Genomic DNA, 17,723 nt, shown 5'->3' on the forward strand with positions numbered 1-17,723 from the left:
CTTTAATAATGGAAAATTAAAGACAAAACGTTAAAAGTATTCTAATATTTTAATGCTTAAATCTGTATTTTATGGTCCTTGTTTGTCGCTTTTGTATTGATTACAGCATTTTTATATATCTCTAAATGTAAATAAAGTGCATAATAAATAAAATGAATTATTCTGACACACGGGAATAAAGAAACAAATTCATACAATTTCTTTCTTTTTTTCTGGTTTATTGGTGGAAAAATGAAACTGAATGTGTGTTTGTTTGAACAAATAAAGCACCTTGTACAGAAGCTGCTGAACTGCCTGAGGATGTTTGATTTACGTTGAAAATTGTCCATTATCTGTAACCTGAACAAAGAGCGCACAGCAGTCACATGTTTAATTTCCTTTTATTTGTGAGGATTGGCAAATGTCAGGTTTTGTTTGGAGAAGGTTTCTCCTTTTATCTCTGCATCTGCATTTTCATTTATTGAAAACTTGACATTTCTACAGAACATGAATTAATGGAAGAATATGTGTTTTTTCTCAAACTTAATTACAAGTGTGCGTCTCAATCTCTGTCAGAACACGCTTAACCAACAATTAGCAAGCTCTGCAGAAGGGAATATATAAAAAAATAAAGTATTGGTGCATTGAAGAAGCTTTTATTAATCCCCCATGTCTTAAAAGTCCAGATTTATTACACATACCAGGGTATTTTTTTTATATCTCATCCCATTTTGGATCTTCTTGTAAAGTGTTGATTGAAGACAGGAAGCAGAGACCCTCTAATTAAAAGGCAGACACTTTTAGTTTGAAATTCCCAAAATACAAACAAGCACACGTCTGTTTGGCCGTCCAGATGGTGCGAAAGGTCGCCCAGGTGACGCGCGGCGATACGCAGCGTAATTAGAAAATCTAAATATCACTGCAGCTGCCATTAAAGGGAGCAGAAGGTGTTCCATTTGTAGAGAAATGCATAGCTGGTATAAATAGCTCCTGGTGGGAGTGTAAATGATTATACTTGATATGGCACTTGTGATAATAATGTGATTATCACAAGTGCCATATCTAAATAAAATAATGTTTAATAAAGGAGCCCATGAACAGAGGCACATTTAACGCCCTTATGTTTGGAAAACTTATAGTTTTTAACTGCTAGCTTTGCATTTTTTAGTTTCTACAGTAGTTAAATCCAGTAGTTGCATAAAAAACTGATTAGTTTACACTTTTTTTTACTGTTTATAATTTAAATATTGTCACATAATAAATTTACACGTTAAATTGAGTAAATTCTAAATACATGAGAAAAATATAAAATTTTCTATGACTAAAGACAGATTTGTGATATTAAAACTGTGATATTGTTAGGATATTAGGCTCTTTAGGAGATTAATTTGACTCTAGTTTCACTATTATTCTGTGTTAGTTTGTTATTTTTGATTAGATCAGTCTTGTTCCTGTTTAGCCTTCAGTTCAGTCCTTTCTTTGTGATTCTAGTTTATTATGTTTATTGTCTAGTTATTCTTGTGTTTCGTATGTTTAGTTTTGCTTTAATGTTAAATCCAGTTAGTTTCCTGTTGTTCCTGGTTTATGTAATTTTTTTGGTTCTCCTCTGGCTCCCTGTGCTCCCATGGTTTATCATCTTCATTTTCCCATTACATCTTCATCGTCTAACTCAACACGAGTTAGACGTGTTGAGTTATTTATTTATTTTTTTGTTCTCCTCTGGCTCCCTGTGCTCCCATGGTTTATCATCTTCATTTTCCCATTACATCTTCATCATCTACTCAACACCTCTGCTGCTCTCCATTTGGATCTTTTTAAGTCAACACAGCATGACAGATATTTTTGTAAATACAAAATCTGAAATTTGAAAGAGAAAACCTCAGAATTTAAATAATCGTGTTAGACATTTGAAATAACCACGGAAAATTGTACTGTCTTGCAAATTCTCAACTTTTAATCGATCAAATAATCAAGTTCTTTATAGATCATAAAGAACCAAAACAGTTTTGGTAGAAAATTTTCTCCTTAGTCCTTTAAACTTTAAACTGTTGTAGCCTACATTGCACTTCCTGATCAGGTGAGGATTTTTATATTTACCTTAGCTTCAACTAAACAGAAAGTCCTCAATTTCAAAGGCAGCTGCTATATTTTAGGGCTTTACAGTTTGAAACTCAGAGAATTTCTAAGATTTTTCTAGAACATTTCTGAGATTAATCTAAAAAAAATTAATAATTTCTGAGTTTTATTTTTTAATAAATTTTCCATTTTTGGAGCTCAGAAATGTTCTTGTTTTGTCCAGAAAATTTCTAAGATTAATCTCAAATTTTTTGTTGTTGTTTTGGGGTTGTTGTTTTTTTTTGCAGAAACTTGCAACTTCTTTTTTTATACATCTACAATAGCCCATAATACTCTGTTGTTCAAAAGAAAAAGAAAAGATTCCATTTATAAAAAAAAAGAAAATTCAAGATATAAAAATTATTAAATTTTTCTGAGACCTCTCCAGCGCCCTCTAGTTTGAAAAGCAATGGGAATCTATTGAAGCTTCATAACTGTCACTTAATCATTTGAAGCTCATGACAGACGTCAAAAGTGAGGGACGGAAATTGTTTAGAAGAAATGAAATACTGAAATTGTTTTTCCAAAGTTGTTTTTACTCCTGGATTCCGTTTGTTAAAGTCGAGCTAATTTGTCTGCGAACGTAACACCTGGTTGGAGCTCATGAACGGTATATACAAAACCTGGAAACAGCTAGCTTAAAAACCGACCCGTACCTCCTCCCTCCTGATGTGTTGATAAAATTACCTATTTGCTGTCGGTAGATGTGCTGAATTCACAGCACATTATTTATATCACTGTGTTATAAACAGAGTTTCCTCTTAAACCGGAGCAGCATTAAAACATACAGAAGACGAGATGCTAGCCAGTTTTTTTCCATACATGCTAGGCTATATGACGGTGCGCCATTGTCTCCATGTTTAGATATTTTTCTAATAATACTAACTTATAAAGTATGTGAACGTTAATCTTCTTACCTTGTAAAAAGTGTTCGCTGCGATTAAACCGAGGGCTGCCAGTCATTATGACTAACAGCTGCTATTCATCGCTGCCGTTTCTTTCCTCATTAAGTTATACAATAAAACAACAAGTTTGCCATCTACCCTTGTCTGTTTGTGTAGCTGACCACTCAGCATCCTGTGACCATTTTGAAAGTGAAATCAACTAAATTATATGAATGATTTTAGGCTATTGGCTGCTGCTGCTTCTTCTTCTGGACATTTTTTGGCGGTTGGCAAGAAGGAGTGTGGACCACATGACAAAAAAAAAAACTAAATGCTATACAACTTACGCTGTTTTAAAAAATCAAATATAGCCTGATATCCTCTGCTTCCTGAGTCCCTTTGCAGTATCAAAAATGGTGACCTATTCAATCCAGTGTGTCCGATTCTAAGTCGTGAAATTTTAGGCAGGCTTTGAAGTAGCGCATTGGTTGTTTTGACGTCCATCATGGCGGAGTGGGCGGAGTTCTGAAGAGCGATAGCTGTGATGTTGTTTGTATTCCTTCACACTGACTCCAAGTGATGGTGGCCATTTTGGGGAAAAACTACCCCGTTTGTTGGAGTTAAACATATTTTTCTCTCACCTCAATATTTAAGGATTCTCTAGTTTTAATATCGTCTTCTTGTGCACTTTTTTATCTCTTTTTTTGCTATTATAGCCAAGCATTTCCCCATCATCTCTGCTTCCAGTGTTTTACCTGTAGCAGCAGTCTCTCATCTCCGATGATGGCGGCTTTCCTCCAGTCGATGACTTCGGAGAATGGCGGCTCCCAGCCGTTACTCAGAATAACCGGGATGCAGGCCGCCTGCAAAAACCAGCAACACAAACAGGAACGTCCTAATAAGACTGGAAATCACATATTTGAAATAAATGGCTCATTATACTGAGAAATATTTCTGACACTTGAGCTAAAGGAAAACAAAAACCGTCCCTGCATTCAGGCTGTGTTTATTAAGCACATTGGTGTCGGCTGAGGAGAAGTAATGAATTCTTCTTTCAAAGGACCGTTTTTTTGTCGTTAAGGAAAGAAATACAGAGAGGAGATGATTTTATTTTAAAACTGTTGACATGATTTCACAGCAGAGGGAAGGAAACGAGTTTCCGTGACACATAAAAGTCCTTGCAGCTAACTTTTATGTGGGGAGGGATCAGCTTTTAGTGTTTTTCTTTCCTTCACTGAAGGCTTTTTTTTATCCTCTTTGATTGCTTTCTTCTGATGAGACACTCTGAATGCATTTCAACTAAGTTCCCCCCAAACAAATGGAGTTGCCAGGAAGATTAAAGACAAAATGAATTGCGTTTATTTATTTTCCAGTAAGCCCCTGATATTTGAAAGAGTCATTTTGCGGGGCTTAATTCATTAGCAGCAGGTTTCATCGCTCTCTGAGCTGCTGAGTGTTACATTTATTTTACAAAGAGATTCTTAAAAGTCTGTTGCTAATGAAGAAGAGATTGGTCTATTTATAGCCCAGTTAAACTGTGTTTAAATGGATTTTTGATCCTTTTTTGTATATGTATATATTTTTTTAAATATTCAGTGCCTCATCTGAAAGAATCTTGCTAATTTTCAGATAAAATGTTAAGACAGGGAATAAATTAACAGCTGCATAGCTCACTTCTAATTATAAGTGTTAGTTTTATCAGGAATACTTTGAAGTTATCACTTATTAGTGCAACTGATATTAATGAATGAAATTACATTAATAATGGAAAGAAGGTTTGAGGTTGTTTTAGGTTTTATTTGGTAAATCTAAACATGTTTTGTCGTTTCTTTACAGTCTGGGATTCAAGTCAGATTTAGATGAAGGAAGGAAATAAAAGAATAATAATTTTTAAAAATGAGTCTGAGACGCAGCAGAAAGGGTCAAGCTAAAAAAAGAATAAAAATGAAAAAGCCTAAGCCTGATATTTTTGTTGAAAGTTCAAGTTTCAGTGTATTCTTAATCAAGAGAGATTGAGAGATTAAAGGAGATTCTCCAAATGCCGAGTTCGTGATCGATGATCCGCCTCAGAAACGGTTTCATTACTTTGACTTTGGTGGTTTCTTTGTCTTGTCGCTTCACGTTTATTCTCACAACTCTCTGTTCAGCTCGCGGTTTTTGGAACGAAACCCTTAAATATCTCAAATGGTTTCTCATAAACCTTTAAAGGGGACGTATTACGCAGAGTTCACATTTGGCATGTTTTTGTATTTCCATTTGGGTTTCAACTGTTTCTCAAAGCAACCCAAACATAAAAAAAATAAAATAAAATCACCCAGTCGGTTTTTGGTAATAAGTAAACTTTTTTAGCAGTTTCAAAAACCAACATCACAAATCAGCAAAAAAAACTGCCCCTCACCTACTGACCCCAGCCATGCCCAGGCCGTTACCTAGCAACCCCAGTGGAATTCTGCCCGTCGCCTAGCAACACAGGTGGGCAGAGCCCCCAAAAACTGAACTCAAGTAAGAGCAGCACTACTTCAACATATTTTTACTCAAATAAAAGTAAAAAGTAGCAGTCCAAGAAATTACTCAAGTGAAAGTAAAACAGTATTTGGTAAAAAGTAATATTTAAAACATATCAGATGGAACAAAATATAAAGTTAAGTGAAAACTTTAAGAATGAAAATGACAATAATTCATGTAAGTAACAAAAAAATTATAAAAACATTTTCCAAATCAGTTTCTTTCAATAAAAAGAGTTTTCAATAAGAGACGGACTGTCTGTGTCTGGTGAATTTTTTTTGTTTATAACATGTTTGTTTTTCATTCAGTGGGTAGAAAATCCGTAGCAATACTTCATAATAAAATTACCCAAGTAAAAGTAAAAAGTACAGTGTAGTAAAAATACTCCTAAAAGTAAATTTGATCAAAAAATTTAATCAGATAAATGTAACTGAGTAAATGTACTAGTTACTACCCAACTATGTTTAGCAACCCAAGCTCCAGTACGTTTCTACCATCCAGAAACCACGTGCTGCATTCCTCTTGGTTGTGCAGGATGCTCTACTAATGTTTTTCAAAGATATACGATTGTGCAATTGTGCATCTGTTTGCAGACATTTTGAGGTGTGAGTGTAAATGTTGAGTTGGGGGGCGTGGTCAGCAGCAGCTTATTTGGATTTAAAGTGACAAGAGGCCCCAAAATAACTCAGTTTGAATCGACCAAGTTAAAGTCTGATGATCTAAAAATGATTAACCTGTTGAAGGAAGCTTAATAGGTCAACTTTAGCTTTTTTAGATGTTGCCAGAAAATGTATTCTGTGTATATTTGGTTCAGTATTCAAGACTGAACAGATGTTCATGAAGCTTAATTAAAAATTTTTATATGCATAAGTTTAATTTTATATTCTTAAATTAATAAAGCTAAGCAATAATGAGAAGGTTGAGAGGAAAACATCTGTCTTATACACAATTACAGAACTTTAAACCTCATTGTTACATGTTTCTCAGAAGCAGAGTTTGGGTATTTTCCAATTTCACAAATGAAAATTATTTTCATTTGTATAAAGTCAAACTTATATGTAAAAAATGTCTAAACAGATGGAAAATCCAACAGAAAAACGTGAGAGCTCACTTCATCCAGGAGGCATAGATTGATAAGTAATGTGAAAACAGTGAAATGGACAGAAACACGTTGCTAATGGAAGATGAACACATCTGTGGTGTGAGGAAGTCTTGTCTGTGGCGTATCTACAGAAACAGGCCATTTCTATTTCAGGGAGATGACAGATCGTCAATACTGATATAATTCAGCGTCAGTCCTGTCGGAGGGCGACAGGGAGCCGCCTGATTGGTGGAGGAGCTCAGCTGGAGCGCCGCGGACTTACTGATGAAGGCTGCTACTAATTATGACACAATATAAATGAAAGAAGGAAAATAACGCCTCTCTTTACGTCTCATTGGTTCCAATCGAATCGCAAATTTGATTGGTACATGATTCCAAATTATTCTTGAAAAGGTATTTTTGGATTTTTTCATATCCAAAAAAATCTACAATACTAAAAAACAAGTAGGCACTATGCTACTTGCAAAGCAGCCAATCAAGGAGGGCCTTTAACTTTCTTTGATTCTGATTGGCTGAACCCGTAAACATGCTGCGTAAGAAGACTGTTGATGTTTTCTCCTACGGTAACATCGAGACTTTTTCCACTGCGCATTAAAGAATATTAAGGTATAGTTGATGTTTTCATAAATAACTGTTTTAACAAATTTTTTAGACATGATCTCTAGATTTCAGCTTCTGGAGGATTATTATTAATAATAACGTCTGTACAATTTAGAAAAAGGATCTTGAGCAATTTTAAATAAGTGCTAGGGAAAGGATTCTTCCAAACCTGTTTACTGTGGAATGATTTCTAATATTTTATGTTACATTAAACACGGAAATAAGCAAATAATTCAATTCCTTTATATAAATAAGAGAATAAACATTTTATTGCCTTAAATGCAAAATCGCAGCATTACTTCAGCTTGATTATTTGTAGCAAAGGATGCATCTACAGCAAGTCTTTTTGTTCAGCTTAACATTAATACAGTATTGGGCTGATATGTTTATTATTTTATGAATCAACATATTAATAATTGGACAGCAAAAGTGTCTAATAGAAGAGACTTTTAACAGAATATGAACCAGGTGAAGCTAAAAATGCCACTTGAGGAGTTTTGGGTATAAAATATTTACACACAAAGGTTTTTTATGCAAAATGTTTATATTTTAGTACAGATCTGGCTTAATTACTTTGTTTGGTAATTAAGTTGTTCTTTCAGCTAATGGCCTTTTTTGAGTCTGTAAAGTCCAGTTAAGAATTAATCAATTACTAAATTATTTTATTATTATTTCAATAATCGATTAATCACAATTAATCCAATTAATTGCAATTCGTCATGATTAATCACAATTGAGCTGATTAATCTTTTCAGCCTTGCTCAGTGTATTGGTGCTTATGGTTTGTTTTACATTTTCTTTGATAATTTGAGTTTCAGTATAAACATTACGTGCTTTTATTCAATGCTTCCATGTTTTGCCTTCCTGGTTATCATCTGTTAGTAAGGCAGTGACTTTAATCTGAGCAGGAACCGACCTGCAGGGCCTCCAGGAAGCGAAACGACCCCAGACGGCGGCCCCGCGGCACCAAGCAGAAGCTGGAGTTGTGAAGCAGCTCTTGGTAGTCGAACCTGCAGAACCAAACAGAAAAGATCAGATCAGAAATATCGCAATCAGGCGGGATGCAAGTGAAAAAATGAATCCTAAAAGAGACACTTCTGGTTATGTCCAGTCAATCAGGAAAAGACGAGAAACAGAAAAACAAAACCAAAGTAAGACAAAGAAACTGAGCAGGTTAAAAACTTGTTATCCAAGAAGCGTTTTGTGCAAAAAAATACAATGAACATGTTTTGTGTAGCCAATGGGCGGCCAAAATCGAGTAAAAAAACAAAACAAACTAAAATTAAGCAAATAAAGTAGCTACATTTTATTTATTTAGTTTTAAAATATCTACAAATAAAGTTGTACATTTTTGTCAAAAAAACTCATAAATTGAGATAAATCTCTGAAATTTTCCAGAATAAAATGTCAAATATTTTTGACTTTTGGAATTTTCTGCATTTCAAAAGTTGAAAATTTTCAACATCATTCAGAAATTCTACAATTTTTGTAGAAGATTTCTGAGAATACTCTCAAGATGTATTTATTTTCGGGTGGAAATTTACAACTTTTTCTACCTACAACGAAAAGCATCCAATTTTCAGTTTCTTTTGCGCTCGATTAAACAAAGGTATTTTTGGCAATAAGAACAGGATTTGGGTCACTTTCTTTCCAAATGTTTTTGATATTTAGTCAAGTTTAATAAATAAAATAAAATCAGATTTGGGTGAATCATTTCATCGTGGTTCTTTTAAGAAAGACGAACACTTTGTGGTTTGCTTCACGTTTTCCTCTGTAAGAAAATTACAAATTAAAAGCTTCCATCTGCATCAACTGGACAAACTTGTATCATTTTTGAACTGCAGTTTGGTCCCGCAACACATCAGGCCCAGTGTAAAAATATTTACCTTTGGAAAAATTTTGAGTTTCAAAGTCAAAACTTGAAATTTCCAAGATTTCTCTAGAAAATTTCTGAGATTAATCAAAAAAATTTTTGGTTTTTTTTCTAGCAAATTTTCAAGTTTTGAAACTCAAAACAATTCCAAAAGTGGAAGATTTCCTCCATGTTTTTTTTTCTAGAAATTTCTAACAATCTCAAAAAGTCTGAAGTTTTTTTTCAGCGCATTTTTGACTTTTCGAACTCAGAAAATGTCCTTAGAATCTCTGTTATCCTAACATTTCTTAGCAGCGACCTCCAACTGGCTCATTTTTAACTACGGGTCACTTCTTCGGCCTATCAGAAGTCTGGGACATTAAATCTCTCAAAATGTGTGTGTGATCTCAGGGCCGGCCGGAGGAGATCTCTGATAGCAGCCCAATCTGTCTGGGGATCAGCCGTTCCCACAGACGCCAGAGTGTGTGTCCCTGCCCAGAAAGATTTCCTCCAAAACAGGCGTGTGTGTGTGCGTGCGTGTGTGTGTGTGCGCGTTTGTTTGTAATACCTTGTGGGGACGATGGTCCTGACACATACTACGTTGTGGGGACCAATTGTCCTTGTGGGGACCGAAGCCCGGTCCCCACAAGGGGAAACCCTGTTTTTGGGTCAGGGGTCAGAGTTAGGACTAAGATGTGAATTGAGTTCTGGTTAGGGTTAGGTATGTGATGGTTAGGTTAGGAAAAGGGTAAAGGTAAGGTTTATGCTGTAGAAATGAATGGAAGTCAATGGAAAGTCCCCACAAAGATAGCAAATAGTGTGTGTGTGTGTGTGTGTGTGTGTGTGTGTGTGTGTGTGTGTGTGTGTGTGTGTGTGTGTGTGTGTGTGTGTGTGTGTGTGTGTGTGTGGGTGTGTGCGTATGTGTGTAAGTCCTCATGATGCCAGCACCACATCACTGACCCTCCATGAAAACCTTCTGGAGGTTTTGTGGAAAAAGGAGCAGAAAATGTAACCTATAACTTGATTCACAGACAGAAACATCTGTTCAAAGCTAAAGATGATAAAATCCAACCCAGTTTGTCTTTGAAACCAGAATTTCTGAGATCTGATTGGGAAAATCGAAACCTGCAGAGATCCTGAAACTTAACGACTCCTGCTGCTTCTTCAGATATGAAGATTTCACCTCAACTGACACTTTTTCTTTTTTTTTAGGAAACTGGAAGCAGAAAATAAACACTGGATGGACTGTAAGAACAGATAACACTCCGTTTTAATCTGATGTTCATCTCTGTCACTGACTGAGCTTTGAGAAGCTCAATTTTCTGAGTGATTAATCCTTCGTCGCGCCTCCTCTGACTCGCCGTTTGTTGCGCCTGAGCTGCATTTCTCTCCGACTCCGAACAAATCGGAAAACTTTGCTCTGACATTCGTGTTTTCAAGAAATCTCATTTGTTGTAAGATAAGACATGTTTTGTTTTCACAGAAACACAATTTATTTATTATGAAGTTATCTTTTGGAATACACTAAAAAACCACACAACCACAACTGCCGATATATTAACGTACATTTGAGATGTTTTTTTTTTTACAGTGTAGTTACCTTAAAAAAGAAACTTGATTTCTCAATTACTCTTTGAAGGAGAAATTTAGCTGCTTTATCGGTTAGTTAACTTTAAAAGTATTACAGATTATTAGAAAGATGCTAAGAGAATAAAAAATAATATTATGAGAATAAAATCACAATATTTAAAAAATAAAGTCAACATTATGATTTTATTCTTTTTTTTCACAAGTATTTTCAAAAAATCTTATTTTCTAGAAGAGGTAAAAAGTGCTTTTTTAAAAAATATATCTAAACATAATGTATTAATCCTGATATTATCTTTTGGCAAAGTTACCTTGATTTATAAATTACTCCTTGAAAGAGTAACTTACTTTACTGACTACTTGAATTTAAAAGAAGAAAATAAAAATTAAATTATGAGAATAAAGTCAATATTTTGAGAAAAAAAGTTGTAATATTATGACTCATGAGTTTATAGTTTTTAGTCTCAGTATTTTCAAGAAATCACATTTTCTAAAAGATGATAAAAAGTGGAGACTTTTGTGTAAAATTACACAAATTATTTGTCTTTTACAGCCAAACTTTTATAGTAATTTTATCAAATTTTTTAAACTTTCCTAAATATAAAACATGTTTTGAAAGAAGTTCTGTTTTTATTAGAATACATTTGTTCACACATTTCTTTAAATAAATGTCTTTTTAGTGATACAGCAAATATAAAACTTTTCAAAAAGTTTTGGAGCTAAAATAATAACATTCCTTTCCTGCAAAAAAAAAAAAAAAGAATAAATGAAATTGGATTACTGTTTGGTTTTTGCTTGTTTTTTTTTTCTTTGCCTACAAGTAAGTTTGGACACCCCTGCATTAAGATTATGCAAATCAATTAATAATAAACAATTAATAAAACTATATTTTGTTAAACTCTGTAATTTTGATTATTTTTGTTTCAGCTTCCTCACTTTAGATCTTTTTTCTCCCATCCAGATGAGAACTTGCATCGATTCCCTTAAAGTACGATGATGAACACCTGATTGCTGCTTTTTATGTGCGAGTGTCTCCAAATTACCCAAACTTGTCAGGCAGGTGAAGAAATGCAGCTGGAAAAGATTTTCTTTTTCTGGTTTAAGCAGGAAAGTTACAGAGAGAAACGGAGACTTGGCCCAAATGCTTAGAGTCGGAATTAAAAATCAATGCGTCCCGCAGTGAATCACTCAGAACATTTTAGCTGAAAAATAAAGTGTTGCTCAGTGTAAAGTAAAATGGTTTTCTCAGTAGAAGACACTAAATAGTTTCAGGAGTGACAGATCAATACAGAGCAGACCCCAAGATGCGGTTTACACCGTGAAAAATGTCTGCTTTTATATCAGAAGACAAGCCTGAATCCACACGGCGAAATATTTCACACGGAAAGTAATTCAGCTGGAGAGCTGAGCTCACAGCCAGACAACAATGTATTGTTGGTAATTGGCAGCTCTGAATCCATCTGTTGTTTACGGCGTTTCCGCCACAAACACCCCGAGCCGCCGCCACGGCGTGAGAAACGAGACGCAGACATCGGCGTGTTGGAGTCGGGTTCATCCAATACGCCACTAATTATCAGGAACTGATCCTGTGCTGCTTTCACATCCAAACTCATTTCACATGTCACTTAAAACTTTGTGATGTTGGCGCTTAAAGAAACGACTGTTTGCACATGGATGTGCCAACAAACACATAACCCTGGGGCAACAATTCACATAAGTATTTCTGTTTAGTACACTTGTTAGTACACTTTAAATAAGGCAAAATAACTTTCCATCATGATAGAGGAGCTGATTTTAAGTAAAAGATTGTTAATACTAATAAAAGCGAAATACTTTTACTTTTTTATCACCATTAAGGAATTCGTTTGTTAAAACTAGCTCCTACGTTGTGCTGAAGTGTCACTTGTACATTAATTTTGTCTTATTTCAAACATACTTACAGTAGAAACTATATCAAAATTGCTTGGTAAGATTTTTGTTCTCAAATATTGAGTAATACTAACTGTACAAAAACTGGTGAATTTTTGGTAAAACAAGCTTCACTGGAAAAACACAAAATCTTACTGGGTAATTTTGTCTCGTTTCTAGTGAATATATTTTAGTACATAAATAACACAAGACTAACCTACAAGTAACTTTTCAACAAGAAATAGGAGTTTATTTTAAGTAAATTATTCCTTAATATTGAGGAAAAAGTCAAAGCATTTCACTTATAGCGAAGGGAAAAATGTCATTGAAGTGAAATATTTTTACTTTTTCATCAATATTCATGAATTCTTTAGATAAAACAAGCTCCTATCATGCTACAAAGTTATTTCTAAGTTAATTTTGTCTTATTCCAAGTGAACTAAGATATTTGCATTAGAAACTAGACTAAAATTACTTGGTAATATTTTGTATTTTTGCTAACATGTCCTTTATTCAGTGAAGTTACTCTGGAATCCAGAAATTTTACTCAAGTAAAAGGAAAAATACATCATGACAAAATTTCTATAACAATGGTAAAAAGTATAGCGTAGTAATAAATATTCCTAAGTATATTTTTTCCAAAACGTTACTGAATAAATGTAACTAGTTACTACCAACTCTGCATTAAAGTGATTTCTTTCATTGTGAATTACTGATATATATTATAACAGATTATTTCAGGCAGTACATAATAGAGGCTGCAGGGTTATAAATATTAAATCAGTCACATATGCAACCGAATAATAATGATTATTATTGAGCAATGAAGAGAGCCGTGGTCTGAGTTTGTTACAAGCTGGTTAAAAAGTAATCAAAAAGTGATTTATCAGATAATCAAACAGCTTCTGTTTGTAAATTTTCCTGAAATGAAGATGCTGCTTTCTGGATGCTGCAGAGGAATGATTGTACATTTAAAGAGCTGCCACATGGTTTACATATTGAGCCTGTTCTGTGCTGTAATGCAGATGTTTTACTGCAGCTTCTCATTGGGAATAATAAGTGAGTTTGCTCTTTAGGGCTCAGCAGTTAAAAATAAACTAAGTGGTTCTGATTTGCCCCAGAAACGTTTATCTTAACTCCCGTCCAATGCTAAATGTAAATCTTTCTTTTCTTAAGTGTACATTAGCGGCATAAATCAAGCAACCTGTTAATTACAACGTGAATGTGGTGAACGTTTATGCACTGAGGTTTATAACCCGAATATTTCTTTTCAGCTTCCATCTATCATTGATTGCATCATCCACAAAAGCCTAGAAGAGGTCATTATGCTATCTAAGACGATAAAAATAAGTGTTGTTAACTTTTGCAGCATTAAAAAAAATGAAAGAAAATATAAAAAGTAATCAACTGTAGAGGTTTTAAAAGTCTGTTCAGCAGGTAGAATCACAGGAAGTGATAATCCAACCTCCACTTTCAGGGCTGCTGTCAAGTTGAAAAGCGATTTTATCAACTTATCAAACTCTAAAGAAACAAAGAAAGTAGAAACAAATATCTTATTATGCTGTAAAGAACAAGCATCAGCTGATCAGCTGTCTGAAAATGATTATTGTAATTCTCCAGCAGCTACAAATTAAAGGGGATTCATTATGTAAATCTTTTTGTACTTCCATTTGGGTTAAAAAGCGCTTTAAAAAGACATCCGGCTTTTTTCACAGCCAAACCCAAAATAATAAAAAAAAATGCTGGTGGCGGCAACAGATGTTTTGTTTTTTGAACGCACACCAACTTGATAGTTTGAAAAATATATGTGGTTTATTTCAAGGTAAAATATAGGCAAAACAGTAACAATACTAAATATCTTTCAACCTCTATGAAAATGAGAGTTAACTTAATCTGATCTTACAAATTCAAAAATCATTTTTACAAAAAAACCCACGTCGTCACACCAGACATTTAACAAATAAAAGACTTTGTTAAATTAATGGGAGGGTCTAAAAGTTACAAAAGCAAGTTTAAATCCAAATACGAAAAATAATTGCAGATTTTAACTTAAATACATTCTAACGACATAAAGAAAAACTAAATTGATAAAACTTATGATTAGCAAAACTTCATCAAGCTGTATTTTGGTAATAAGTTCATGTTTTTTGTTGTCTCTGGAAAATGAGCCGTTTCAAAAACTCACAGAACGAAGGCGCTGCCCCGTTACCTAGCAACCCCCAGCTACCCCCAGTCCGTTACCTAGCAACCCCCAGCTAGGCCCAGCCCGTTACCTAGCAACCAGAGCAGAGCTCCAGGACAGTTGGCCAGCTGGTTTTACTGCTGTATCATCTTAATAATCGTTTCCAACTGCTGACAGTTCCATGTTTGTTTTTGAGTAAAGTCATTTTTATATTTTTCAATATTTTCAGGTGAGTTTTTCAATCTTTTTCCTGATTTTGGACTCAAAAATGTATTAAGTACCTGATTCTGCATTTAAAGTGGAGAATCTGAAGACATATTATCTTCCTTGGCATCTCTGCGTGTGAAAGAAACCTCAGTGGACCGACTGAAAAAGCTGCTTTGTGTCTTTAAGCCAAAAAGACGATCAATGTCCTGTCAGCCTCTTCTATTACCTCCAGAGTCGGATCCTAACAGGAACTTTCTTTGTTTATCCTAAAAGCTGTCTGGAGTGCTGAGATTCTCTGGGAGTGTAAAAACATTTCTTCATTTCCCTCTAACAAACTTTTTTTCTGTGTTTAATCTAACAATTTGATTATAAAACCCATAGTGAGACAATAAAAAACGTCCTGCAGCGATGTAATCTCTGCTTTCAATAAAAGTTTTGAAGCATTTTAAGAAATGCTTGTGAAGGAAAAAAAGTCACAAAGTGGTTTAATTGCTTCATTAGGCTTCAAACGCACTGCCTTAGCCAAAAACATGTAAAACAGAGTCATAAATCTTACAAAGTTTAAGGAACTACAGAAATGACAAAAACATTCCTTATGTATTGGAATGGTCTCAGACTGTGTTTACACATAAATAAAATATTTCGACAACTTCTTAGCCACAAAAAGTAACAAACTTATTTTTCTCAATTGGAAAGAATCCATCTAAAACTTTAACAGGGAGCTAAATTGGGGCCATAATGTCTGTTGAAAGAAAAACTGAAAAAAATATTTGAAACTGAAAATTAAGATTTGAAGCTGAAAAAAGGAAACAAAAAAATTATTTGAAACTGGAAAAAAAAATAATTTTGAACCATAAAAATATCCACATAAATTGTTAAGTTTCATTTTTTAAATTTTTCGAAAAAACTTTATGGCCCCAATTCATCTCACAGCTGCCCACTACACCAGTCCATCACATGCCACCATTATTTCTTTATTAACTGTAATATCACCCAGCACAGCCTTTTTTCTTACACTGAGCTAATTTATCTGTAAACCAAACCTCAGACAAACTTAAATTAACAGAACAAACAAACTGGGACAATTGCAATAATATTTTTTGAAATTGGAGGGTTTCCATTAAACAAATTTGTTTTTGAAACATCAAATTGTACATTTATATGGTCAATAGAAACACAGCTACAGATAGCAATGGAAACATTATGGTGTCGAGAAATTTGGGTTAATTTCCACTGACACATTTGTCAATAATATTGGAATTATGCATTTCTCTGATATAAGAATTAAACCTTTTTATATAAGCACAAACATTTTCCACCAGATTGATAAAAAAATATATTTGTATCAGTTTTTATGACTTAAGAGTTTAGAGCAAATTTTAACCCCTTAAGCCTCACACCCAAAAAATACAATGGAAAAATGGCAGGTGGGCGTCCTATTGCAGGTTAAAGGGTTTTAATGACATTGAAATCTGATAAATGTAGTTTTCAAAGATTGTCTTAGAGTGTTTATAAAGGACAAATCAAAGACTTAAGACATTGTGAAGGCTGGATATCTGACTCATTAAGAACAAACCAACAACAAAAGCGCAAAAACATAAAAAAATAAATCAATCTCTCTGTATAAACTATGAATGTGTTCCTTGTTTTTTGCTGTGAGCGCCTCCAGTGTTTGTTCCCAAACAGCAGCAGCTCCGGGGGTCTACGGCGGGTCAGGCCAGGCAGAGGTCAGAGAGCCCCGAAGTCCCACCGAGGGAGCATCAAAAGTTTGTAACACCCGAACTACATGGAGGGGAAAATACCAGAGAGGGTTGCTGCTGTCAGCTTCCATTTAAATACCAGAGGACACGTGGCAGCGCTTCACAGAAACACGGGAGAGACTCGCTCGCACGTTCATCGCTGCATCACTGAGGCGGAGGGAAATTTCCATATTTATCAGCGAGTGTAAGGAGGTGTGTACGTAAACATCAGAGCTGAGAGCATTGCTGCTCGGGCCGAGTTGAAACACGGGTCTCTGGGCCGGTATTAAAGCTTAATGTGGCAGGCTGGTCTGGACCAGAATAATAATGCACTCTCACACACACATACAAAAGATGAAACCATGCAACACACACACACACACACACATACTGGAAGGCTGACTGTGTGTTTCAACAAACAGATGTTTCTTAATGTTGATTACAACATAACATTTCCCAAAATAAAAGAAAAGTCTTTTTTAGAACTGAAACCTCACAGTGAAACATAAATTAAGCTCAATGTTTCTTCTGTTTTCAAAAGCAGGTGAGTACAGGAGCTTATTAGGAACATTTTCAATAAAAATGAAGAAATGGAGGAGGAAATTTCCACCAAAAATGATCTAAAAAATGTTCTAGAAAAAAATATATACATTTCTGAGTTTCAAAAGTAGAAAATTTAAAATCTTTCAAAGCCAAAAAATTTTCAAAAGTCAAAAATCTTTTATTGAAACTTAGTTTTTGAAACTTCATCTCAAATAATCTGATTTTTTTTCCCTTGTAAATGTTAAACTTTTCAAACTCAGAAATTTCCAAGTTTTTTCTAGAAAATTTCTGAGATGAATTTCAAAATTTCATAGTTTTTTCTAGCAAATTTATGACTTTTTTCCAAATATAATGAGTGAAGTAATCTGCCAGTGAAACCTTTTAATCAATTTTAAGGAATTACTGACTTAAAAGAAGCTCCTATATTTTGATGAAAAGTTACTAGTAAGTTGGTTTTGTCTTATTTAAAGTAGACCAAGATATTTGCAGCAGAAACTAGACACAAAATTATTACTGTTTT

General features: G+C 34.3%; 1 protein-coding gene across 5 annotated transcripts in view; it reads right to left on the minus strand.

The window, feature by feature from the left end:
• Positions 1-17,723, minus strand: part of LOC103457265 (exostosin-1) — a 224,779-nt gene that overhangs the window by 36,534 nt on the left and 170,522 nt on the right. For all 5 annotated transcript variants that reach the window (XM_008397276.3, XM_008397275.3, XM_081602809.1 and 2 more), the window contains 2 exons: positions 8,102-8,195; positions 3,734-3,841 (listed from right to left, as the gene is read on the minus strand). In XM_008397276.3, coding sequence (XP_008395498.2) covers positions 3,734-3,841; positions 8,102-8,195 — 202 coding nt within the window. The remainder of the gene's footprint in view (positions 1-3,733; positions 3,842-8,101; positions 8,196-17,723) is intronic.

This window comes from Poecilia reticulata, chromosome 21 (assembly GCF_904066995.2).
Source record: "Poecilia reticulata chromosome 21, P_reticulata-male-v2, whole genome shotgun sequence".
In the NCBI taxonomy this organism is placed as follows: Eukaryota; Metazoa; Chordata; class Actinopteri; order Cyprinodontiformes; family Poeciliidae; genus Poecilia; species Poecilia reticulata.